Here is a 26,627-nt window from a genome sequence, read left to right as displayed (position 1 = left end):
GAGAAGTTGTTTGAAAAGTGATTATAATTTTACGTTGTAATTGCGAAGTATCATAACGCCCTTTTAGTTTGGCCACTATCCAGTTAATTTTCACCCGAATGAACTTTTTTTTAAATCGTGTGTACATTAGCGATTTATTGTACATACACAGGGCCGTATAAAACCTTACACTTACATGACAAATTCAATTTAGAAGCGTACATATTAGGGCTTGGAATCAAACTCGAATAATTCGAGTATTCAATGATTCTAATTCAAAAAGCGAATAATTATGTCTAATCATAACTCGAATATTCGAATTCACCAACATTATTAAACTCACAAGGTATCTTTATATGCACTTTGTATACCTTTATAAAATAAATTATTCATATTTATACATTGTAAAAACATTAAAAAAAAACATTTAAACAAATACCCATATATTTACAATCATATGAAAATAATCATTTACCCTCCTGCAAATGAATATAAAATTACGTGTGTGTTTTGGTGACTCGCTGATTTTATGGTATTCGAATATTCGTTAGACATTCGAGTATTCGAATAATTTTACTATTCGAATAAACCACCAAACGAGTGTTCAAATTTCAGATTTTTTTAAATTCCGAGCACTAGTACATATGCGATACCCAATAGTCCAAATAATCGCAACACCAACCAAGCATTACAAACTAATGTAGGCACTGAAAAAACCTAGAAATTGTTTGTAGAGTTCATATATGGGTTTCATTGAAATGAAAACACAAATTCGTTTAAGCATTTTTTGTATTATTATGGTGATCGTGATACATTGCACAAGATTCCATTATTGCTGCACTTCTACTCTTTCCGTTCTAGTGAGTCGTATTCGCAAATTCGTGTCTGGTGTGTCGTATTCATCATTCGGCAAGTAAGCACCGACTAATACGATCGTAAACACACCTGTGACAATAATCAATCCAACAGTTGCTGTTACAGTATAAAGTTGTGCATAAACATATCTAAAATAAATATTTAACTTTAAAAGGGAGCTTAAAGCCGGCGTGTCAACGATCGCAATTTTAAACTGGAGTTAGCGTGCAAAACACACGACGAGAATACATCTTATTTGGGCACAAAGAATAAGCTTTTTTGGAACCCAAACTATTTTTTTTTCTAGAACAGTCCACTTCTTACGATTGAAAAACGAAAAAAATATATATTTTTTTCAATCTCAAAATAACGATGATTGAAACAGCTCAAACTATATTTGCACATGTACGATTGGTATATTTGTCATATGAGTAATTAGGCTAAACAATGTAATTTTGATAAAACACTTTCAATGTCAATAAATTTGTAGAATTAAATACATACCTGAAGTACCAAGCTGCCAATAAAACAAAGCTGACGATAGCAAACAAGGCGTTGCCCAAATCCCAATCTATTCCCTGATTATTATTATTACCATTTATTATATGTGGCAAAGGATCCGTCATTAAAAATGGAGGTGTTATATCATCGAGATTTTCTTCAGATTGCATGCTGTTATTATTCGAAGGTCTCTTTTGATGAACCAAACAGTGCACCACGCAATTATCAAAGAGACCGCAACACTTAAGAGTATGACGATCCTGCTTCAAAACGTGTCCATTAAAGATTAGTTTTATTTCTTTATTTGAATGCATTTCCTCCTCGAAGTGCCTCCTGCAACAAAGAAATAAAAACGTTTGCTTCAAGTTTCATTCATCTAAAATGTTCCATGAATAGAGAAATAGGACGGAACGGAACGGAAATAGGAGCGTGAAACAGGAAGAGTTTTGAGTCATTCAACATTTTAACTCTTTAAACATTCACACACAAAACCATTCAAACGTTCTTCTATATTGAAATTGGATTTAATTAGAAATTAAAACTTCTTAACCTTTTGAAATCGCCTAAAGGTTCCTCCAGTCTGCCATCTACAGTTTTTATATCATCATTGATATATTTTAATTTGATAGTGATAGTATCAGAAGATTTATTATTTCCAGTTGGTTGAACGATGTCTTTCTTTTCTATATCAGAGCTCTGTGAATCCTTATTATTGGCTTCACATCCTCTATTAGGAATTGACTGGGCTACCTGATCAGCATTAGATGGCACTAAAGTAAGCGGAATAGAATTACTAATGCTTTTTAGAGCGTAAAAAAATAATTTTTATACCGTTTCCTTCGAAATGAGCTATTCGCCTTTGTCTTAAATCGTTCTGTGCATCGGCATCCATTGTCTCAATGATATCGTTTTCCTCACTATCATGCAATGCTGGTCTACTTGCGTCTTGTTTGTGTTCATCTGCCCTTTGTAACTGTGATGAGCTTGATGCTGCTTGCAACGGGTCTTGTACGGGTTCTGCAGTTGGTGGTTGAGAAGAATGTTCTTCTTCAGCGGTTATAGATGAATTGGCGGAGGTTGGATCGCGTGGTAAGGAATCCCCAGTGTTGACTGGGGTTACTAAAAATCATCACTTTTTGCATACTTATATGTTAAAATATGTAATGCATCGATGCCTAGCAAATAATTCAGATCCCCAATAAGTTAAGAGAAGATAATTGAATCACTTAACACACCTTTAGGAAAACCAGTGTTCATTTATTTATTGCGGGCCATTCTTTGGACGATGACTTAACAATACAGAAAAGGTAGAGAAAAATCATTCTTGCTAATTGGTACTGATAAATTTATATAAAGCGCTACTAAAGAATGGGCGTCAGTCGATAAGTCATAGTTATTTAAATAAATGCAAGTTATATTTGTTTTTAAGATTAATTAAAGTAAAACTGATTTGTGAAACAGTTCTCAGAAGTTAAGAAATAAAAAAAATTAAAACTTACCGGAAGCAATTGTGAGTGTTTCTATATGATTGCTTAATTGCCTAAAAGGAATCCTCGCTGTTATTATCGACCTAGCCCGTCTCCTACGATCGACTAGCAAAACAGTTCGAAATTGTCTCTGATCAGATATGATAGTTGACCACCAAGCAACATAAGCTAAAATTAACACAAACAATAACAAAAACGAAACAATGTATGAAAACAATTTTAGCTCTCCACAGTAATTTTGCAAATTTCACAAGTTGGACATTTTACACGGTATAACAAAACATTATTTTCCGGTTATGGATTACATTGCAAGATTTATGGATATTAATGTTTAGTTGACAGAGATGTAAGGCGTTGAACATTTTATATTTAAAAAAACATGTAGAAATTGTATGTAACATAAGAAATAGTAGTTTTTTTATGTTATGATAATTTTCCGCATCATCTTTTGCTTTTCGGGACAAACGCGTTTTCTTAATTAATCAAAGCAATAAACTAATTTATTCAAAAGATGTTTTATTTAGGGTATTGTTGATCTATATCATGATTTGAATGGATTGATTTTTTACACGTAACAAATAAACATATACCCAAAAATTTAAATTAAAACGCATCTGTTTAAAAAAAAAAGAAAAGAAAAATATATTACAAAACTTAATGTATTTTATCTAAGTATGAACAGAAATACAAATTTTTTACCTTTTCCTATACGATTCGAGTGTACAAAGCCAAACGACCTGAAAATTCGTCATACAGACGTTGAAGAGAGCAGTTGATTTAGTGAAGTTTTAGAATTAAAAGCTGTTTTGCAAATTCCGGCCCATTCCTTTGTGCTAACCACGACTGCATTCCGTTTATGTTTTTAATTATTTAATAATTACGGCCCCCTTCAAATTTTATTTCAAATATTGAATTAATTAATTGTTTCTAAAGGCTGTGGTTTCAACACAAGTGGCCAAAAGCAGCATTTTCGCTAAAAACACCACTAACAAAAACTGTTAATGAAAGTATTACCTATTAGGTGAGCACATTTTCAGCGGAGCACACAAAGGCTTGATGTCCCTAACAATTACTATTTGAAATTCTTATTTTCCGTCCCGCTGAATTTGGAATATGAAATTGAATATTTAATTGAGCAGTTGTACTTTATACATGGCAATTCCAATCAATCGGTGTTGGCGTACCAAAGACCTTGTTTTCAAATTCGTTCTAATAATGATAACTATATTCTTGTGTATTGCCTACGTTTAGAGAGATAATTGTAGTGAATAATACGTGCAAATCAGTTACCATTCAATGGTTAGCATAAACCAAGTAAATAGTTCATGCTAAAAATATTTATTTCACAAGCACGCGGATATTTCTATAATCTTACAGGCAGGTTTGAAAAGCTCACTTTGCATGCGCTTGTACCAGATTTGGGTCTTTAAATCGGCCTTAAGAATTGTTTAAGCTGACCTAATTTTAAGTAATATTAAAATTTGTTTATAGAGCTATTATAACTTTTTCAGGAACACTGGAACACTTGGACTGTTTAGTCTTATCTATCAAAAATAGTTAATACACTTGTAGATTCAGTACTTAATACGTTCGCTATAGATGAAATAATTAAATGACTTTCGCTTTGCCACCCAGTGGTAAAATGACAATGCAACTATTCTTATATCACATTCATAACACTCATAATTATAATAGCAATATGATCGAGATAAAAGTACGCACTACATGTTGTGTTTTGTATGTAATGTTTTAAACATATGCACACACCCCCCGACCTATTTAGAGGTTTTGGGGATAGCGCATAAGTTTATTAACAGAATTCAGAAACTTACCGAGAACAGCTGCAAACAGAATAATAAAAAATTGGATTACTTCGTCTCCAATACCTTCAATCAATGACATTTTATCATTCAAAAACAATGTTCATTTATGAATTACTCAAATGATGTGGCCCTGAATCCACTTCTCTTGGGCGAAACACTAGTTCAACCATAAAACAGCACTAAAAATCAACACTCATATTACAGCTTACTAATGAATATAATTTCGTCGATTTACCACCTCGGTATTGTTATTATTGGATTCATGCCATCCACAAATTTACTTATTGGAATTATATTTATTTATAAAAACATTGTAATCTAGTTGACGTCTTTAATGTCACTGGAATGTCGTACACTGTTGTGCGTTGTTTCCTTATGACATTCCTACCTGTTCCTACCTCAATTTTTGTTTCCATCCGCGATTCTTCAAGATGGCTCAGTCCAGAAACATAAGACAGAGAAACATGTGACATAGTTATTTTTCATACTTTAAAAATCAGATTTCTTGATTTTTTCGAAAATATGTTGTCAATGTCAATCTTCCCACTCAGCGCTGCCAAGTTGTCATAAGTCTTACATAAACTGGGATTTTACGCGGGCAAGTGCTTTCCACTACAGGGTGGCCCATTTTACTTCAGGAGAAACCGAATCGGCTTTTCAAGTCCATCCTCGATGACATAGAAAGTTTCAAGTGAATTACAATGGTTTCAGGTGCTACAAGAAAAGTCACAAACAATTTTTTTCAATAGAACAACTCATATATCATAAACATAAAGGTATTGAAAACGTTTATTTGGATGACTGCTCAGGCTTGAATTTATGAAATAAGTACAGTTTTTTGGCTTCCAGTTACCAGTCCTCATTATCTAAACTTTTTGTTGCAACTGACTTCTCTAAAAGTGTGCACTTTTTCGGACTCCACTTTTTGTGAACATTCTAAAGTCCTACCGCGGGACCAACCGCAAAAAATGGCAAAAATAAAAATAAATTTCAATAAAGTAGAGTGGGTAGTGCATAATTGCACAATGTGCGCAATATGACGCAATCTAATTTATAAAAAGACAATATAATACTAAATATTTAGCATTAGCGTTGTAATAAAAAAGAATTCGGCAATACAAAATAAAACAAACCTGAAAAACCGCTCCAAACTTTTGCTCAAATTTAGAGAACGGGCAGAGTTACATAGCTCTAGTTCACATTGCGGAATAGAATCGGAAAACTTGCAAATTTTTGCATCAAACATCGTCTTAGGAATGCTTCTAGTTTTCATGCAGAAAGCAAAAATTTAAAATTAAAGCGTCCTTAAAACCTCTCTTAGTCTTTGCCTCATATTTAGACAGCTATTGAGCTGAAAAGCTCTAGTTGGCATTGCAGGATAGAACATTAAATTTCGCTCTTTCGATCAAATAAATACCAAAGATAATTCTAGAATTATTTCTAATTGTCACGCAAAATGTAAAAATTCTAAATAAATGCGGATCTTTTACCAACCCTTTAAATCTTAATAATAAAGAAACTGCATGCAAAGTGTGAAAAGTCGAAAGTAGGTTCTAGCTGTCTTAAAAAAACATTTAATTAGCAGCATATTTCACATAAACATTTTTGAGTTAAATCCTGCACATATTTTGCCACATGATATGAAAAAAACTTGCCATTTTCTAAACTATTGCTTATTCCTATTAACACATTTTTTATATTTATTTTTCTATTGAAATTGTCACACAAAAAATGTTAAAATGTAGTATTTTGCTTTTAATTGCGCATTTTCTGGACCCAATTTTTATTTACACATGGTGAATTTTTTTGAGTCAAAAATCGACTGGTTCATGCGATTTTTCTAAAAATAAACCCTTGATTTTTAAATAAATATAACCAAGTGTTTCTTAAGTGTCTCAAAAAGCTTAAGTTTGATATGTAGATTTTCATGGGTCCCCCGTACTGTTAAAACTAATTTTAAAATTAAAAAAAATTATACTATTACTACTATTAACAATTTCAATATATTTTTTTAAAGAAAAATATGTTGAGTTTTTTATTGTGAAGAGCATCCTTTTTGAAAAGGTCAGTTTATTACTATTTAATTCTAAGGAATCTCAAAACTTGCAAAGAAAATCGGCAACATTGGCGCTCATCTTTCACATCCCGAGTGATATCTCGTAATGGTGGATGGCAAAAACGGGTTTCGTTTAAATATAAAATTATCTTAATTCTCCATTTTTTACCGCACTAGCTAGAAAATATAGATTAACGGATTAACGTGAATCGTATACAGTGATTTGTGCAGGCTGTCCCTCAGCTGCTGAGAAGGGCTGGTAATTGCGCCTTATTTCTTCAGCTGGGCCAATGTTTTCATCAACATAGGATAAATATGTTGCATAGACTTTGTTTTATTGGCACTATTTAAGTTAAGTACAACTTTTAAAATGAATTTCTGGATTCACGTTGCTGTGAGTGGAATATTTCTCTTGGAATTGACTACGTTTGTGCATGGTAAGTGTTTCAGGCATAGATTTGAGTAGTTTGTAAACTTACACAAACTTAGATGCTAAGGCATATTTTGAACTCTGCACATTTTAACGTAACGTAGAAAGGTAAAGCAATGTATACTAGATAACAGTTTGATCCATCCTCTTCATGCGACTTTTTGTCAGTGTTTGTGCAACTGAATATGTCTTAGGTAGGACTATATCGAATGTATATTTTGTTTTGGCATCTTATTTTAAAACACCTTACAAAATAGTGCAATTTTTCGTAACCGTATCTGTATCGATGGTAAAGAAATGATATCCTGAGCCACATTCGATATGAAAAGTTTGTGCAAAGGTATGTCCCGAAATTTTGAAAATCTCTTGTCTTTTAAAAACGCAGAATTTCCTCACGTCTTCTATTCGGATTCTATAGGGATTCATAAATAATGCAGTGGTGTATACAGGATTTTAACCTGGGGGCAACCTCCACGTTCTTCTGAATGGATTTAACATGTACATAAAATGGCTTACATATAGGTTATCGTCAAGTACCTACATGTGTGAATCTAAGTCGATGTAAAAAAAATAGTGATTTTAGTTAGTTTTGTATCTCTGCGCTGTCTTAAAAGCCCGTTTTTAATTTATGATAAAGCTAAAACATGGTATTCTGATTCAGAAGTTCACAAAGCCCATTTTGTTCATATCGAAACTTGACTGTCTCTCTGTCATGTGGACGTTTCGTCAGAGCTCGAGCGTAGTTCATCCTGAACATATTTCAAAATATCCATATTATTTATAAATTTCCATGACTCTTCTTGGCCCAATTAATAACTTCCTAATGTTTAAAATCCTCGTAAATTGGTTTAACAATCCAGTAACATCCGTTACTTTTATGTGGATGCCTTCTAATGTTCCTCTATAATTCCACGCAGACAATGGAAGAAGGTGTTCCTCATCCCAACTATCAACTTGTTACTCAATGAGTTTACTCTATGACTTCTATATAAGTTGGGGTCCCACAGTTTCTCAAGCCTTGCCAGTTCAATTATAACATCTTTTAGATTAATTTTGCTAAATTCTGCAGATACATCCCCACTTTCGGAAGCGACAATCCGTTATAAGAGACAGTTTAAAGGCATAAGTAATGCAACTTATTCGCTCGAATAACATTTTGATCCATGGGTTGCACTAATGTAAGAACAGTAAGTTTTTAAGACGGTGTTGACTACTGGCGTTACAGTAGGTGGGTACGAGAAGGCAACAATTTGTTTGTCATCTGAAAAAAAATTTTCAGGGGCTGGGCTCTTTTCTGGTGGATGATATAAAATTAGAAGAACCTTTGCATGTAAACTCAGCTCTCGCATTTCTTTTCGAACTGCAGTAAGAAAATCTGTAGAACCATTTAAAAAAATATCTTTGTTGACCCTTCTTCTGTCCTTGGTAAGTCATCGGTAACTATTCATTTCCGAAAAACCAGGATTTTCAGATCTGCCTAACACTACCAATTTGATTTTATGAGTCTCAAAGGCGTTTGAACAAGGCATACATGTAATGCTTTCCTTGCTCATTTTTCTACCTGGTCTATGCCTCAGATGGATAAGCAATTGTCTTTTGAGAGAATCATTTCCAAAAAATGCCACTTTTGCCTGCATTATAAATTTGGTGCAACAACTGCATTTCCCCGACTTTGTTTCGAAACAGTTCTTTGAATCAGGCTCTATGGCTCCCGCGTCACTGTATATTTTTTCGCCTGTGGTAGACAATTGTCGAATCCCATATCGGTTTTTTAATTTAGCAAATCACCCAGCACTCGCTTTAAGATTGCTTAAAATTACTGGAAGTCCGGATTAAAAGGGTTTTACCATAACAAAATACCTAGATAAATAATGGAATTTTATCAAAGTTTTTTATTTTTTTCCGTTTGGGTAAGTTTACCGTTTCATTCATTTCTCCTTTTAATTCACTGTTACTTAAATATTAACTCATTTTTCGTTTTTCTCGAAGAACTGAGAAGAACTTTCATCTTTTTTTGGATACTGACAAATTATGTTAAAACAATTGCACGCCAGGCTATCAATTAACGCGATATTTCAGAAAATTAGAGGATTATTCAAAATGTAATTAAATTAATTAGCAGAATATAACAGTGTTAGTAGTAAGAAAATGTTGACATGCTTCGTTCGAGAAGGCTATTAGGTACTTAAATACCTCGCACGTTAATATGTGGGTTTTAATTTGGATTTGCTACGCGCCTCAGGATATAAAAGTGCTAGTTTAAAATTCGGCAGATAAAGCTTATTTCTCGACTTGGGCATATCACGTACTTACTATTAAAAAAAACATGATCCCATTATTGTGAATTTCATGAATTAAACTTAATCCAGGAATGCTAGTGACGGAAGCATCACTTACAACGAAGTGTGAATTTTACAATAGCAGTTGTGCAGCAGCACCAGAAAGTTGTAGCACTGTTAAAGAATGCGAACCTCCAGGGGAATACAAACGAAATCACTGCTTTGTTGTCTGGGCGATTCAGCCAGATGGATCGACAAAAGTGTCCCTAAAGGTATATTTTTCCTAATGAAAACCAGGTATCAAATTAATATTGATTTCTTTTATAAGGGCTGTTTTCTAAACCACGATCTTTGCTTCAACAAGCCAACTTGTGTGGAAAAAGCAGGCAGTCCAAAAAATAATGTGCTTTTCTGCTGTTGTGAGGGCGATTTGTGCAATAAAAATTTCACATGGGAACCCGAACCGACAGAGGCTCAACCACCCAGTAGTAAGTCGCTCTTCTAAATTTTATTGTTTAAAGAGAATATGTGTGTTGTTGTTCTTATATGTTTTTGGTTGTTCTTAATATTGATATATTATATTTAGCTGCTGCTCCTGTATTCGTGCGAGAAGAATCGAATGTTATCTACTATGTATTAGGGGCCATTCTCACTGTCGTTGGGTTACTAGCTTTAGTTGTGGTGTTCTGGTATCGGCGACAGAAACAATACTTTGACGCGGTAAATATTAACTATTTTTTAATAAAAATTATTAATGTGTCTTTTGGTATCTAATATGTATATGAACGGCTGTTTAAGCTTTTAGACATTAACGTAAACTTTTATTGATTTTAACGTTTCCTTTCATGCTACTAGTGGAGATTTAGGGGCTACAACCTTTTTAAGGTATATTTAAATTATCTTTTTTTCTGTAAAGTTAAGGTACTTGAACTAAAACAAATGTGTCGAATTATTGTAATTTGATACTTGAAATTATCCCCATATGCGCCTAACTTCCCAGTTAACCGACAAATATTTGCTGATTTTGTTGAAAATATAATTATGATACTGTTGTAGTCTTCTTGAAAACATGCAATGATGTTCTTTGAAATAATACGTTTTATAGTTGCCAACAACCGATTCTCATCCTATGCCGCCTCCGTCACCTCAACTGGATTGCAGGCCAATTCAATTGATAGAAGTTAAAGCTCGCGGACGGTTTGGAGCTGTTTGGAAGGCGCAATTTAAAACCGAAGAAGTTGCTGTTAAAATATTTCCCATACAAGTGAGTAAAATCTGCACACATTATGTACCGGGTGACAATAAAAAAATGGCAACCAAATTGCCACGCATATTTATTAAGTTTCAAAGTTTTTGTTGTTTTTATTCGATTCTCCGTTAAAAATACTACGTACATGTTCCGTTTTAGTTTTAATCAACACTTTTAAGCTACTTTATTAAGATGCCAAACCAAAGAGAAAAAAAATGATTTGAAAAAGCGTCCGATAGATATTGCGGGAACGCTCAGCATCGACAAATCTAACGTCCGACGAACAATTAAGAGGTTTGAAGAGCTGGGCCATATAGGTCGCCGTCCAGGAAGTGGCAGAAAGTGCCCAATCAGGACCGTCACGAACCGGGAGCTCGTATGAGAACGTGCCAGGCGAAATCCGAGGGTCTCCATGAGAAAAATCGCGCGTAAGAATGTTATCAATCGGGAATCAATCCTCCAAATAGCCATAGAGGATGTCCATCTCAAGCCCTACAAGCTCCAAAAAGTTCAGCTCCTCACCGACGACAACAAGCGCGTACTACTTGAAAGATGTAAACGACTCCTTCGTCGCCACGCTCCCCTTCAGTGGGAGAAAATCCTCTTCACGGATGAGAAGCTGTTTACCGTTGAACGAGCTCACAATCAATAGAACGATAGGAGCTGGTCCGCGGTCCATCGTCGAACATCTCCAAAATTCCGCGGCCGTTATGGTTTGGGACGGAATTTGGGCCAGCGGCAGACCCCCCTCGTTTTCATGGAACAGGAGGTCAAAATCAGCAAGGACCCCCAGCAGCACTTTGGCGATGCGGATTGGACGTCCCAACAGGACTCCGCTCCGCCCGACAAGGCGCAAGCGACTCAGGACTGGTACCCATTTTCCGGATTTCATCTCGTCGGCGGAATGGGCGCTCTACTCGCCAGATCTCAATCCGATGGACTACAAATGTGTGGTCTATTTTATAGGCCTAGAAACTTTGGAGTCGCTGCGTCGGGAATGGAACCGGTTGTCGCCAGAAGAGATGCGTGACGCAGAGAAATTTCGCCAGCGTTTGGGTTAGTTGTAGTCAAAATAGGTGTTTATTGATCTTTATTGATACATTTTGTGTTTATTGAAAACAAAACATTTTATGAAGTTTTTACCTTGAGGTCAGTTTTGTATTGTCACTCGGTATATGTATAGGATTTTAGTACAACATGTAATTTACTATTTTTCCATTTCACATATTTACTTGATCCTTTTGCGGAAATAATAGAGTTATGGTTTTCTAACAGGATAAGCAATCTTGGCAAACAGAGCAAGATATTTTTAAGCTGCCGTTTATGGCTCATCCCAATATCTTGGATTATATAGGAGTCGAAAAGAGGGGAGAAAATTTGCAAGCAGAGTTTTGGTTAATAACAGCTTACCATGAGAAAGGTTCATTGTGTGATTATTTGAAGGCCAACACGTTGAGTTGGAATGAATTATGTCGAATCGCCCAGACTATGGGAACAGGTGAGATTTGTTTCAAGTAATTCATTGTGTACTAGGGGTTTAAATTAATAAATTATCATTTTTAATTCTGCTTAACATAACTTGCGTATCACAGTGTTTATAAAGTAACGTGACTTACATTTAAAAAAAAAAAAACAAAAATTGGCGGACATTTTTGTAGTAAACATATAGGTTTAGTTTGGTAGCGCTCATTTGGTTAAATCGGCGACCATAGAAAGTTTTCGGGTATACCATGGGACTGTAGGTTTCCCTCGTAACAATTGCATGCAATAATTTATTAGAAACAATAACGTATTACAAAACATTACGAACGAATAGTAAATATGTGTATTGTAAAGGTATTTTTTTTATCAAGTTCACTCTCATCGTACTAAAGTGTGTCACTTTTGCCAGGTTTAATGCACCTACATGAGGCAATACCTGGAAAATCTCCTGGCGAAACTTCAAAACCTACTATAGCACACCGGGACTTTAAAAGCAAAAATGTTCTGCTGAAAAGCGACTTAACCGCCTGTATTGCTGATTTTGGTCTTGCCATTACTTTTGAAGCTGGAAAATCCTGCGGAGACACTCATGGTCAAGTTGGTACTAGACGGTAGGTGATACCTTGAACGAATCTCGTTTCTAAACATTTTCGTAATTTTATTTTTCCATTTTTTTCTCCAGATACATGGCGCCAGAAGTTTTAGAAGGGGCCATAAATTTTACCTCTGACGCCTTTTTGCGAATCGACATGTACGCATGTGGACTTGTTCTATGGGAGTTGGTTTCACGTTGCAAGGTAAGGAACTTTCAAATCCAAGTAAATATACTTGGTTATTTCTAAGTTGATTTGTGTCTTTTAACAGTAGATATATCTGAAAGCCATAATAGATTAAAATGAATAGAGTTTTATAATTTAAAACTTTGTGAAATTATTAAACAGCAATGGTACTAAACTTAAAGTGACTTGAATTATGTTCCAAATGATCACCATTCAGTTCTACACATCGTTCAGCGCGACGTGATCGTTCAGTGATCGATCATCTCCTACCTGCTTTTTTCACTGCATATTTATATAGTAAGTTTGATTGGTTAAACCTTCCGTCCGCGCTCTTCCTTCACCTTCAAGTGTCCAGAGAACATTGGTGTTTCAGCTGGTCAGTGTCCACATATGTAAATGCACGGCGTTTATTTTGTCGTGGTTTCGGTTTATTAAGTCAGCCAGTCATTGATCGGATCGGGATGTTTTGATTTCCAGAATGGCGAACATTTCTTTGATTAACTTTAGAAGAAAGAATGTAAAATATAGCGCCTTTGCCGATTTTCTAAGATTGTGCACCCAGCGTATTGCTATGCACCGCCACAGATTAATTTTACTGCGAAATTAAATGTATTTAATACTTTATTTAACATAGAGTCAAGATGGACCAATACCCGATTATCGACTTCCGTTTGAAGATGAAGTTGGGGGGCATCCATCATTGGAAGATATGCAAGAAAGTGTGGTTCAAAATAAGGTTCGACCAACCATAAAGAAGCATTGGCGCACACATCCGGTAAGTAATTTAATGTTGCTCAGTAATTATCTTTTCAATCGATACTTTTTTTTTTTTTTAAATCTTAAATATTTCTTGGTCTTTAGGGTCTTGCCGTATTATGTGACACAATGGAGGAATGTTGGGATCCTGATCCTGAAGCGAGACTTTCAGCTTCCTGTGTGATTGAGAGGATTTCAGTACAAAGCCGATTTCAACAACCGATTATCAATTTTGGTCGAATAGAGAACGAATATAGTTGCGAGCCACTCATGAACGACATTGTATAGAATGGACGTTTGGTAAGTATAGAAGTACGAATTGTCCAGAAGCTGTTGTTTCAATCAAAGCTTTCAGACAAATTAAAAAAGCAGCTTAACAAATCCGTACCTGCATCAGCCCCATAAAGTACCTGGATAATTGCAGTCTTGTGACTTACCGATATAAAACTCCTAGACACGTTCAGGAACACGTTCCGGTTAAATTGCTCAACTCAGAAAACTGTCTAATTTCTAGCAGCCCTAGTTTGCGTTACCCAGTGCGAGTTGAGCAATGGCAATATCATATACGATAATGCCTTTGACCTACATTTATAAATGTACGCGTTTATTCGTGCAAGTCCATGTGCCAATATATTAAACAGCATGTAGATATATATTTTGGAAAACTTTTATTTATGGTTATGTTTATGACCGTTTCAGATTGAATAAGGTAACAAAAGTTTTCCTTAAAACTGTTAAATTTTTGATTCGTCTATATGTATTTATTACGGGTTAATAAGTAAAATGAAAATTTCAAAGTGTTTTTAAATGAGATTGAAGCAATGTTTGGTATTAGCTTAAAAACAAATATGTAGGCATCAAGAGAAAAATACTTGAATTTATACTGTAATATATTTTTATAATTTGTGTTTAATACTCTAACTATAAGAATATTTTTTTAAATAAAGACAAAACGAAGTTAAATATCAGCAGTGGCCATACTTTTGGTACTTTTCTACGTGGGTACAGTTAAACTTTGATTCTCTTCTTACTTTAATCTTCCAGAGTGAGTCGCTAGTATCGAGAGGATAACTCACAATATTGGAATTCACAATACATATATCTGTAAACTGGATTAAAATTCTTCATCAAGTTACTATTCAATTTGATTAATTGAACACAATCACAATATTATTGTTTCAATACTTCAAGTATAATTTTTTCTATACGATCTAATTTATATATTTTTTGCTTATATTTAGGTTTAACGTCATTTAAATGCTTATATTTAGTTTTAAAGTCATTTTTACGTTATTCTATAGACGTTATGAAAACAGTAGATTTTTTACTAGCAAGGATTTTTCAGAAAACACAATGAAGAGGCACTAGTGGCTCGCAGGAAAGTTCTAGATCAAAATGTTGCAAAATCATAAAGACGCTTCTATATTCTATCTCTGTGCCAGTGTTTTCGTGAATGAATTCATTCATGTTATAAATTCCATTAACAAATTGCATAATTCCCTATCTTAATCCAAAATGTAGAGCTAGACCTCATACAAGTACATTTCAGCAAACTTAGACAAATAAGGTTGTACATAATAAATGATTGTAGTATATATAGCTCCTATTACATCAAAGTAAACAATAAATAATGTTGTCTATTACATTTCTACAATAATACTTATTTTGGTAAAGATTTGTACCTTTTTAAATATCTATACAGTGTTTTAATTAAAATGACTTTAATAAAATCCAAAGCTAAATGTTAGATACCAGTCGTTACATAGTTTTCCAGTATTCTTGTCTAGGCTTTGGTTTTAGTGAGACTGAATGTTAGTTTAATGATAAATACATTTTATGAAGATTTGTGGTTTGCATAGTACTGATCAAATAACTAAATAATTGTTGGGTGTTGTCTATTCCATTTCTGAGCAGCTGCGTAAGTTGCACAAAATTGCTCGAAAATTAAGTCAGTTGTTCTATAAATAAACACGCATATCTATATTTTTAGAAAAATTAATATTTCAATTTGAAACCAATTTGAATCGATGCACACGTCTTCATAAAATTTAAACGCTCTAATGTTATTGAAATTGTTAATATATGAAATGCGTTTGGTTTGACCATATAACATGTCTTTATTTGTTTGTTTGTGCTTATGATGGCTAGAGTAGAGAAGTTCTCAGGAAAAAACGCATTACTTTGTTCGTTTGTTTAGGTGTTTAGTTTAGGATCACTACCATCAATTCTTCCATAGTTGGTATTTTGATAGCCACTATTCAGCTAAATATTATTGTATCGTAGGGTATCTTATTTCAGAAAAGAAACATATCAAAAGGTGATGAGCGAACATTTGATCTATTATGTGAAAACCCCAGTTGATGTCGCTTTTTGGACTGTTGGTAGTAAAATACCCATATTTTGTTAAATTAACTACTTAAGTAAGATCATATACATTAATTCCCAAGTATTATGAAAATATTAAAGGGTGTCTTCTAAATCATGGACAAAACTATGAATTTAAACGCGTTCAGTCTTCGTCCTGGTCCCTAACCAGGTTCATGCATTTGAAAAATAGTCAAGAATTATTGCTGCAAAGTTGCCTATATTATTAATTTATTATAATTTGAGATCTCCATTTCCTCTTGGCAATGTTTTATTTGCCAAGAGGTACAATAATTGCGAAATTTAGCAGCCTTTAAACTATAGAAGCGTAGTAGCTGAAATCCGTGTTGATACAGTTTGGATTTGTGAAAGGTAGGATAAGTTTGAACTTTCGCAATGTCCAAAACAGCAATAATTATAAAAAAAAATTACGTGACAAAAATTTCAAAAATAGATGCATAGTCCCCAGAATTGAATTCATAGCATTAGTGATGGGGGTTATATTGCAATAATTAATACATAATATAAAAATGTGATAAATCGTGTCACATGAACAAAGTTTTTTGTGAAGAAAAGTTGCCCTTGTTTGCATTAAAGTATTGATGTTATTTAGAAAACGCCTTTTGAGAACTATAGATAGAGAACTATTATGAGGATTGACTATAACAACTATAAGTTCCTAAACATGTTTTTGGTGTTCATTTGTTCTACTTTATAGGAACTTGAAATTACTTGAACTTGTTTTCTTCCATGAGCAAATTTACAACTTACATAGGCCCAGTGTTTTATTAAATTTGAAAATATTTACTAGTTTTATTCCTTAGTCTATCTAACGTCCACTGTACAATTACTTTTCAGGCTTTTTTTATTAAGGCTGCGTGTACAGTAAATATACACCCTTGATAGTGTACATATTGTATGTACTACACATAGAGGAGGTGGCAAAAGTTAGAAGCAAAAGATACGGAAGAGGAAAAAATGGGGGTTTCTGACAGATTTTTTTATTAAAGACACCACTTCCTATATTTTTTAAATATTAAATTAAATTAAAAGTTAATAGAATTACAGTTAGCCATGTGGAGGAATTAATTTGAAGAACTATAGTGTATCGATTAATCTGAAATAGATTAAGTTTTTTGATATATAGCAGATATTGTTAGTTAAAAAATCAACAATCGTGCAAAAAGTTTTGATAAGAAAAATTAATAAATACGGGAATAAGTTACAAATGAATCGACCTTCCGAGATTCTGACGTCACACATCATTGTGTCTGGCCTGAAATGAAATAATCATTTTTAGCTTAGTGGTGATACTGAGTGTCAATGTCATTTTTGTCACGTCAATACGTCACCTTTAAGTCATAATTTGTTTACAACAGAAATCAATATTTTGGTTAAGGTCTTCTAAGTTGTTGCTTTTTATATCTCGAATCAGAATTGAGAAACAATCCGAAATTTGGTAAGAAACTTTTACGTATATGGCCAAATGTCAGTTGTTCGAGTTAATTTTCATTTATGATTGGTAAATTGTACATTTGGGTCAGTTTTTTTAACATCAAGAAGTACCAAAGCTAACATCAAACCAGGTCATTTCTAGTCTGCAGGAAGATAAGTTGATGTTAATTAAATAATCTGGTTAAACTTGAAAGTGTTGCTTGTTACTCAATTGTATGTCGAAACAGCTGATATTTGTAACCACAAGATCACATGTCGCAAAACTATGTTTGTTTATACACCACGTTATTAAATGTTTTGTGAGTAACTGCAAAATACAAATCAGTAACAGTTATTGTATACTAATATCACTTTAAACTGCAAACTTTCTTAAGTTATGTGAAGGACAATTAAATCTTAGGTTACTACAAATTTGGTATAATGCACATTCAACTCAACAACGAAATAAACTAAGGCTTAGGAAGGTTTCCTACAAGAAGCATCATTGCTTTTTGAGGCAGTAATTCACTTCTCTCAAAATATTTTCTCGTTTCTTCGCTCAAACTATTTTGTTGTATGAGTCTGAGACATGAATCAAAATCCAATATCTAAAATATTTAATATTAATTAACTAGTGTTTGTACTGTCTGAATTCGATAAGCTTTATGAAATGTGGAAGGGAAAATTTTAGACACAAATTACGCACTCAAATTTGCAGCCCAAATAACAATTTGTTCATAATAATATCTAGGTATCTAATAATGTAACAGTGCTCAAAATTTGCATATCCTGTACAGGTTAATTACTTCATTCTATATAATTTATTATTGTTACAAGTTGCAAACCTCGTGCGTCCAGTTGTGATTTTTGCGATTGACGAATAACAATCCTACTGAAGGTAAAATACAGTACTTATTTCCATTTATTGTTATATTTCTAAACTTGTAATTAAATGAACATTTCTTAATTTAAATAGTATACTTAAGTAATGCAATTTTTTTAGCCCTTGTCCAAGATGTCTTCAATCTAAGCAGTTTCCATACAATGGAAGTTTATCGAACGTCCATAGCTATTCATTCACGCAGCGGTTATATAAAAGCAAAATCATCAGTAAGTCACTTTACAACCAACTTTGAAGAGCAACCTGGTTTTGAGGAGTTAGGTGATTCGAGTTCCAGTTCTGACATGTCTAATCCAAACTATTCGAAACTGTTTTATGAAACGGAAAACCAAGAAAACGAACTGCCCAAGAGATATGACGACAAATATCCTGATGCATCAAGACTTCTTAGGTCCAAAGTGATCGAAGAGGACGAAGATCGTTTCCACTTAAAACATTCGCCAGAAGAAGCAACGCCGATGATTATGAAAACAATCATGGTTGGTGGAGACTATCAGGCAGTCATTCCAGAAGGCTTGTCACCTTATGGAGACGCCCTTCCTTACGAAAATGACGACAAACTGTTATGGGACCCGACGCCAATATCGGCTGCAGAAGTTGCCGATTTTCTCACCCAAGCTGCAACTATTTGCAAAACTTCACTGCCTATTGGCAAGCATTTGAGAGATAATGAACCAGCACTTCATCTGCTTCAACAATGTGGCCATAATACCGAAGAGGCATTGAGGCGGCTTCAAATCAATAAGCATCTTTATGAAGATGATACTATGCAAATATGGTCAGAAGAAGAGTGCAGAAATTTCGAATCGGGAATTCGATTATTTGGGAAAAACTTCTGGATGACTCAACAAAACAAAGTCCGAACAAGGTCAGTTGGAGAACTCGTGCAATTTTACTATCTCTGGAAAAAAAGCGAGAGGCACGATATGTTTGCGAACAAGATAAGACTGGAAAAAAAGAAATATGTTTTACACCCGGGCGTTACCGATTTCATGGACCGATTTTTGGAGGAATCAAGTGACTTCCGGGACAGAAGTTCTTCTCCGAATGTTGTCAACACAAATACTACACCAAATACGTAATCAATCAGACATTTGATAAGCGAGGTGTTAGTTGTAGAATTCACTACGTTTTGGAAGTAATGTATATTTGGTATTGAGTAGCATAGTATTATATTTATTAAATAATTGCTTTATAATTAATGTGTAATGATCTTTATCTATCGGAATACTTTTTAGTAATTATGCTATGAATGTTAGCAGATTGTTACATAGCTTTTGAATTTTTAGAGAAATATAGTTTTTTATAGTGAGCTAGGTTTCTTAAGTACAAATTGCTTTTACCTATTCCATTATACATTTTCAAGTTAAGTTCGGTTTCCGAAGTCAAACATGCCATACTGCCGTTTCTTATTTTTTCTATTTAACCGTTGGTAGTAGGTAGATGGTGCCAAAACTTATGCGGTATTTTTATTTATTTCCGAGAGAGATGGACTACTTTGCGTTTTTCGACGTTATTTTCACAAAAATAGCTTTATTGACATAAAACCAATAGATATTACAAACATTTTAACTAAAACTGCGACATATTTTCTTCCAAAAAAGGGACATTAAAAATTGTTATTTGATCTAACTATCCGGAAATCTGCGGGATGGTTGAATCTCACCGGGAAAGATGAACTTTGTTAAGGAACATTATTTTGTTCTCGGCAGAAGTTCAAGCACAAGCAGTTTCTTGCGCCATTTATTGCAAATATTCTTAAGTTTTAATACAACATAACTAAACACAACTTTTATCCATATAATGCATTAAACCCAGTCGTCTGGCTTTCGAATATTATTATAATTTTGTCGCGGCGCAATAAATTTGGTTTCACTCCTCTAGCGTATATTATCTTTAATAGAAAACTGTCCCTCTGATTCGGAAGTACCGCTTAACACTATTTTCTTTATGGTTTTGTTTGCAATCTTAGGCTTTTTAACAGTTTGTTTCAACTTCTCATTTACATTGCTTTAGTGTTCGTACATAACATACCATTCTTCTAATTAGACTAGTTTGGCTGCGGCATTGCCTCCATTGTTTTTGAAACTGTGGGTTCTATAGAGTTTTTAAGCGGTTTTTCGGTTCATGTAGCTCGTTGTGAGCTTAAGTTCTGTTGGTATTTTGTAGGCATTCTATCAAAGATGGGTCATCAGGGTTACACCAAAGCAAAAAGTCCAATTACGGATCGACTCTTAAATCGTAAACGTATTTGAAAACATAAATCGCATTTTACGGCTTATATTTAGCCATAATCGCTACTTCAATATAGCGGTAATTTTTTTGTCGAGCTGTGAAATGCATAAAAAATATATCCATTTCCCAAAAGTAGCGTTAAGACAGTCTTCCTTTAATATGTACAGTCGAAATCAGCTGGATGGTTTATATTCCGCAGTTTTCCTGCCATTTTTCTACGAATCCATTTACCTTTTTTATAAGTCGTGCTTGTTTCACTTGAAGGCTCTTCATTTAGTAAATATGACTCTTAACTCTTCGGCTTTAGAGCGAACCTTTAACGTCTTCTCCCGCCTTAATAAGTGCCTTTTCTATCTTCTCCTGCCATTTATTTTATAGAGTGTTTCATAAAAACCTAGCACAAGTCTGATAATAAATAATTGCATCTACTGGGTGATAACAAATATGCTCTTTTATATATATTAATTAATCCTAATTTTCTGCACCAAAGAAGCTCTCTTACAAAATTACGTTCAGATAGTAACATTACAAACAAAATAATAATTTTTAACGCCTTGAATTACCAAAACCGTCCATTTTTAGATTAGGCTAATTTCATAATCAAAATTTTGTATAGATGTACAGGATTATAATATAATAAAACTCGTGAAAAGTTAATGTTGTATATTTATGTCAATTAAAATGCTAACTGTGAATTAATGCGTTAAAAGTTAATAATGCTGTACATTGATTTCAAACTTAAATATTTACATTTGAACAAATTTAAAAACAATAATTTTAGATCGCCCTAGTATACATTTGCAAAACGCGGTGTTGCGATGGACATTTACGTATTAGAAGTTAGTCTCAAATTTATAAACATTTTAAGAGGGAAACTTTTTAGATATGTTACTTTATGTTAATTCCTGCAATTTTCATATTAACGAGATAACGGTTTTTAAGTCAACTTAAAGTCTCAACTGTTGCAATAGTTCGTTTTCCAACTCGCAAATAGTTATAATTTTGTAAACATGTTGGTGCTAGTTTTCAGTATTATTTCAACGGACAAAAAACATTTTGAAATCTGCACAAAAAAGTTTGTCTTCGAGCCGTTACATAGATTTAATTGATTGTTAAACATTGATTGTGATATTTACATATTAACAGATATTTTCGGATTGTCTAATACCAATTTTTACAGTCTAGGTTTCACGTTATAATATTAACAACTAATATACACAATTTACAATATTGCCACTTCTTAGTCGTCGCTGTATCGAACGCGACATTCATTCAAAACTATAGTTTATGTAACTGCCATTACTAGGAAATTAATGATGAGGATTTTTGTGGATGAAAAACGATGACTGCCTTGTCTATACATAAAATCATGACTTGCAAAATCAAGGTGCAGACTAATATATATTAAACAATTTTAACAAACAAACTCTGAGAATTCACTGGCATTGGACCATCAGATTTGATAATACTCGGGTATATAGTCGTTAGCTAAGTTACTAAGAAAATTAAACTCTGAAGATCCATTGCTATTCTCTGGTGGGGCGACTTGCTGATTTCCTCCAGTGGACGCCGTCTCTCCAGTGTAAAACTGATGAAAGTTATTAAAGTTGTCACCGTTGTCGGTGGTCTGGACGCTAGCTGGAGGAGTCATTACGCCTGCTGGATTGGTAGTTGATCCAGGAAATATGTCTGGAGTCATTGCGTAGGAGGATTCACCATTCGGAGGTATCTGGGTGGTAGGATAGGCCGGTTCATAGTATCCCATCTGAAATATTGAATTCTTATGTACCTAATTTCTAACATATTAATCCTTAGCGATTTTATAATTAACTTGTATGTTATAGAAGCAAAGTAAGCATTGTATCAAGAACTCCATCTGATGTTTGTTGATCGATCTGCAAAAGGATTAAGACAACTTGTCGTAAGAATGGTATGAGAGACATTGGAGACAACAAGATTCCACTGATGGAAGGAAAAAAGCAGCGTCATGTTCAAGTGGATTTTGCAACTCAAAGAAAAGCCACGCAAATCTAAAACTTCTCGAATTCAAGCATTTATTGAGAAAACTGTCAACATTTGCTTATCGATGGTTCACTTTCTAAAAATGCCATTTATTTCTCTCTAGAATGATGTACAAATGAGAGCTCTTGCTCATTTTGCCTCCGAGAAATGAGCAAAAACCGGACGAAAAACATTAAATTTTGGCATAATCCTGCACCTAAGTGTCTGATATTCAAATTTCGCTTTCTGGGTCAAAACTACTCTAACTTCCTCACTCTCGTTGTTAAGACTGAATCGACTTCAATTTTCTATCCAACGATGCCAAAACGAATTATGTGGCTCGAATGGTTCTAAAGAAACTTCGAAAAAAGCAGCCTCATCTTCAAGTGGATTTTGCAACTAAAAAAAAACGGCGCAAATCTAAAACTTCTAGAATTCAAGCATTTTTTGAGAAAACTGCCAACATTTTCACATCCATGGTTCACTTTTTAAAAAGGTCATTTATTTATCTCTAGAATGATGTACAAATGAACGTTCTTGCTCATTTTGACTCCGAGATATGAACAAAAACGGGACGGAAAACATGAAATTTTGGCATAATCTTGCACCTAAGTGTCTGATATTCGAATTTCGCTTTCTGGGTCAAAACTACTCAAACTTCCTCACTCTCGTTGTTACGACTGAATCGACTTTTCAATTCTCTATCCAAGGATGCCAAAACAAAATTTCGCTTTCTGTGGCTCGAATGGTTCTTGAGAAACTTCGAATAAAGGCCATTTAGTTATCTCTGGAATAATGTAAACACGAGCGTTCTTGCTCATTTTGCTTCCGAGAAACAAACGAGAATTTCCGGAAAACATGAAATTTTGCAATAATCTTGCGCCACCCTTGCACAAAACGACGATCATTTTTCAACTAAGTTCATAAACAACAGAAGACTGTGTTTTTTCTACAAACCCCTCCCCTGACTTTAAAGCTGGATCCGTCCCTGGGTTCCAGAAGATAAATTCAATGGGGTACAACTTTATTCAATGGTATACCGGTATCAAAAGGAGTGAGTCGGAGCTGATCTCCGATATTATTGAAAATTTGCCCCGAATGGTCTCTTGTCGAGTGGAAGGAAAACGCACAAACACGGGAGTCCATATACAAGCAATAAAATATTCTACATGCAGTGCTTCGCGGATGATCAAGTGGTTATCGCACAAGACTGATTTCAACTACATGACTAGATAGAAATCGAACAATACAAAAAAATGTGAATTAGAGTTTACCATCAAAGAAATAGAAAATATTTCCATTGAAACGAACAGCAAGAAAATAATTAAATAATAAAAAAGTGCAGGAAATAAAAGTAAACGAACACTCAAAGAAACAGAACAATTGATCTGTTAAATAATGTACTAGGACACAAAACCATAAATAAATATAACAAAACAATATTATATAAAACATTGTTAAACATCATGATAACTTATAGCTCAGACGAGTGGGCAATCAAAAAATTGCTGAAAAACATTAAAACCCTTGGAGGCAGACTTCAAGAAGCAAACGGCTTGTAGGCCAAAAATTAAAAGAGTTAGTAACGAAAGTATGAGACAACTGAGAGAACTAGAAAAACTAAATCAATAAACTAGTAATGGCAAGATTAATAATTCCCGACAAAGCATGGAACAAAATAGTGATGAGCGAGACTGCTCTTGGTCTAGCAGTCTTGGAAGAAAACAAGACCAGGATTTGGGATTGCAAGACTAAGACCAAGACCGTAAGCACATGATCAAAAGGGCACTCAGACATTCTTTGGCTCAAATGCAGACGTATGACCTTTTATTGAAAAAGGAATTTGAGGAAGAAACAATGTCCAGCTCCTCTACTATTGATGGTCGAAGTTATAAAAACAAAGTTTTTTCGAGAGAATGGTAAGATGAATTTTAATGAAACTAGCTGTGAGTTCCTATGACTCATGTTTTGATGAGGCAACCGAGTTTATCCGCTTTGGGCAAGTGAGGAATTCTTGAGGGTCTTTGTACAAAAACTACCAGAACTTTTTATTCGGTAGCTGGAATCAACTGATTTTTTTGAGTTGAAGCAATATTTCTGTCTACACTATTTTGGGCTCCTTAACCAAGACCGAGAGCGTCTTTTGGTTTGCAAGATCAAGACCATGCAACTCTTGGTCATGTTTTGCTCATCACCAGAACGGAACCAAAACGAGATGAAACATCAAGGTTTGATATCGGTAATATGAAGACGTAGAACGTTGTAAATCGATTGTTTCTTTACTTTTAGATGCCGCTGTATTGAAAGCGTGAAATGTAGATATTAATTATTAATCTATTCTGAGAACCAGTGGTTCTTTGCATGTCACACCCTTTACACCGTCACACGAACGAAATTAGGCAAACATACCTTATTTTGCTGTTGATAGTCTTTCTGCATATGCGCGGCGTTACCGTAGTAATTGCCATCTTGTACTGCGGATGGCATGTGCGATTGCAGATTCTCCGCTCCCTCGGCATTGTACATGTTGTTGCCAGTGTATGGATAATGATATGAACCTTAGAACAGAATTGGGATGACGCACACATTTTCACGATTTCAATGTTGAGTTATTACCATGCTCGGAATGGGGATAACTTTGGCTATAGTTAACTTGTCCTGCTGCCACAGGGTAGTTTTCTGAACCAATGTTTTTACTGTATCCATAATTATAGGCGGCGTGCTGTTGTGCGTAGTTCTGATGGAAATTTTGTCCCCGCATGGTCCGACTTGACCTCGACATACTGCCCGCATGAGCCTGACTTCTGTTGTAAGGCGGATTGTCCGTTACTGTTGGATGGTCCGGGTTGTACATGCCTACAGGGTACATTCAACTAACACCATCGAATAATAAAATCTAGGTTTAACTTACCATCATTATAAATCTGTTGTGCCATTCCATAGCTGCTTTTGTTCTTGGAGTAGTCCACATGCGGAGCATTATTAACTGGATAGTGGTGAGCTCCAAAATGGCCCGTGGCTCCTCTGGTCGCAAAAGGAGGTATCGAATTAGGCGGCATATTTTGAATGGTTATGGTTGCGGATGCTATAGCGGTGGCCGTGGTCGGAGAAGACCGTTGCAAGTGCGATGTGTACATCATATTCGGTGGGATTCCTGAAACTGGAAATTGTCTGATGCCATTTATATTTAAAAGGTTTACTTAATGCAAAGTTGCAACGGTTAAAGCGACACCGACATTCCCATAGAAGATAAACTCTGATTTAAAAAATCTTCCAGAAGGATTGAATTTGAGCTAAATCTAAATATTCTTTGAGTAACGGGTGTGCTTTTGAGCGGTTTTTTAAATATCAAATACACTGATGGACAAAATAAGCACACCATCTATAAACTTGAAAAAAAAATATTATAAACCCGACATACTTCTATCATAATTCAAATTATTCACATTTAGGAATGTTTTCCGGGCTTTGAAGCCGTGGTCTATGGGAATTTCTTCCTGACGTTTACCAACCTTCTTGAAGATGAAGAGATACTTCAGAACCAACCAGGCCAAGAATATCTACAACCGGGCGGAACGAGCTCTTTTACGGGAACGGATACATGAAACCCACCGAGATCTTGCACATATTGACAGTAGACTCGTACCTGTTAATATAGAACTCGCCAACAAAATGCACTGGATTCATTGAGAAAAAGTGGATAGATTAACAGCTGACCGAATGATGGTGGCCGAAGCAGTAGCAACTAATCGCCAAAAGAAGAAGTTTGATGCGCTGATGGAAAAGCTTCAACGGTCCAGCAAAACAGGACCATCACCCGAGGAGAACCAACGGAAGATTGTAGTCAACTTGACCAGCAAGGAACTTACTGCTGACGAACAAAGCGTGCTGGCCAAGGGAGAAAACTTTGCCATAGTACCGTCCAGGTTACCAGTAGAGGACATTATATCAAATGTAGAGAGTGGCATACGTTCGCTGCCCATTCAAACCGCAGAACAGATAAGGGCCGAGACTTC

The 26,627-nt window shown here is 34.7% G+C and overlaps 4 protein-coding genes across 10 annotated transcripts in view; 2 read left to right on the top strand and 2 right to left on the bottom strand.

Moving 5' to 3' along the window:
- Nucleotides 1-750: 750 nt before the first annotated feature.
- LOC109532769 (transmembrane and ubiquitin-like domain-containing protein 1) lies at nt 751-5,151 on the bottom strand. Of its 6 annotated transcripts, none has more exons than XM_019897820.2 (7): nt 5,044-5,151; nt 4,655-4,824; nt 2,835-2,990; nt 2,167-2,454; nt 1,886-2,105; nt 1,339-1,668; nt 751-983 (listed from the first exon to the last, which is right to left on the bottom strand). In XM_019897820.2, exons 2-7 carry the CDS (start codon nt 4,722-4,724, stop codon nt 809-811), a joined length of 1,239 nt encoding a protein of 412 aa, XP_019753379.2. In that variant the 5' UTR covers nt 4,725-4,824; nt 5,044-5,151; the 3' UTR covers nt 751-808. The 6 variants fall into 6 exon arrangements, with proteins under 6 accessions (XP_019753379.2, XP_048525560.1, XP_019753377.2 ...); XM_048669603.1 differs by having other exon boundaries at nt 5,034-5,148; XM_019897818.2 differs by lacking the exon at nt 5,044-5,151 and adding an exon at nt 4,884-5,001.
- Nucleotides 5,152-6,764: 1,613 nt separating this feature from the next.
- Nucleotides 6,765-16,843, top strand: LOC109532768 (activin receptor type-2A). The gene is made up of 11 exons (XM_019897817.2): nt 6,765-7,138; nt 9,501-9,682; nt 9,739-9,898; nt 9,997-10,130; nt 10,516-10,674; nt 11,935-12,157; nt 12,551-12,752; nt 12,824-12,938; nt 13,555-13,695; nt 13,782-13,976; nt 14,032-16,843. Exons 1-10 carry the CDS (start codon nt 7,072-7,074, stop codon nt 13,962-13,964), a joined length of 1,566 nt encoding a protein of 521 aa, XP_019753376.2. The 5' UTR covers nt 6,765-7,071; the 3' UTR covers nt 13,965-13,976; nt 14,032-16,843.
- A 536-nt stretch (nt 16,844-17,379) lies between these two features.
- LOC109532771 (mesoderm induction early response protein 1) lies at nt 17,380-19,687 on the top strand. 2 transcript variants are annotated; one of them, XM_019897822.2, is made up of 3 exons: nt 17,380-17,499; nt 18,312-18,372; nt 18,478-19,687. In XM_019897822.2, the coding sequence occupies exon 3, from the start codon at nt 18,519-18,521 to the stop codon at nt 19,455-19,457; it is 939 nt and encodes a 312-aa protein (XP_019753381.2). In that variant the 5' UTR covers nt 17,380-17,499; nt 18,312-18,372; nt 18,478-18,518; the 3' UTR covers nt 19,458-19,687. The 2 variants fall into 2 exon arrangements, with proteins under 2 accessions (XP_019753381.2, XP_048520199.1); XM_048664242.1 differs by lacking the exon at nt 18,312-18,372 and having other exon boundaries at nt 17,383-17,499.
- Nucleotides 19,688-21,258: 1,571 nt separating this feature from the next.
- The window catches only part of LOC109532772 (homeotic protein proboscipedia), a 74,945-nt gene continuing 69,576 nt past the window's right edge, over nt 21,259-26,627 (bottom strand). Inside the window, exons 10-13 of the mRNA XM_048664173.1 lie at nt 25,523-25,771; nt 25,228-25,467; nt 25,021-25,169; nt 21,259-22,375 (exon numbers count right to left, since the gene is read on the bottom strand). Coding sequence (XP_048520130.1) covers nt 22,064-22,375; nt 25,021-25,169; nt 25,228-25,467; nt 25,523-25,771 — 950 coding nt within the window. The 3' untranslated portion in view covers nt 21,259-22,063. The remainder of the gene's footprint in view (nt 22,376-25,020; nt 25,170-25,227; nt 25,468-25,522; nt 25,772-26,627) is intronic.

Source organism: Dendroctonus ponderosae, unplaced genomic scaffold, assembly GCF_020466585.1.
Source record: "Dendroctonus ponderosae isolate FM_Combo_2020 unplaced genomic scaffold, Dpon_F_20191213v2 Dpon_F_20191213_1, whole genome shotgun sequence".
Classification (NCBI taxonomy): domain Eukaryota; kingdom Metazoa; phylum Arthropoda; class Insecta; order Coleoptera; family Curculionidae; genus Dendroctonus; species Dendroctonus ponderosae.
Note: the sequence above shows the minus strand (reverse complement) of the source record. Positions and strands in the feature narration are given on the sequence as shown.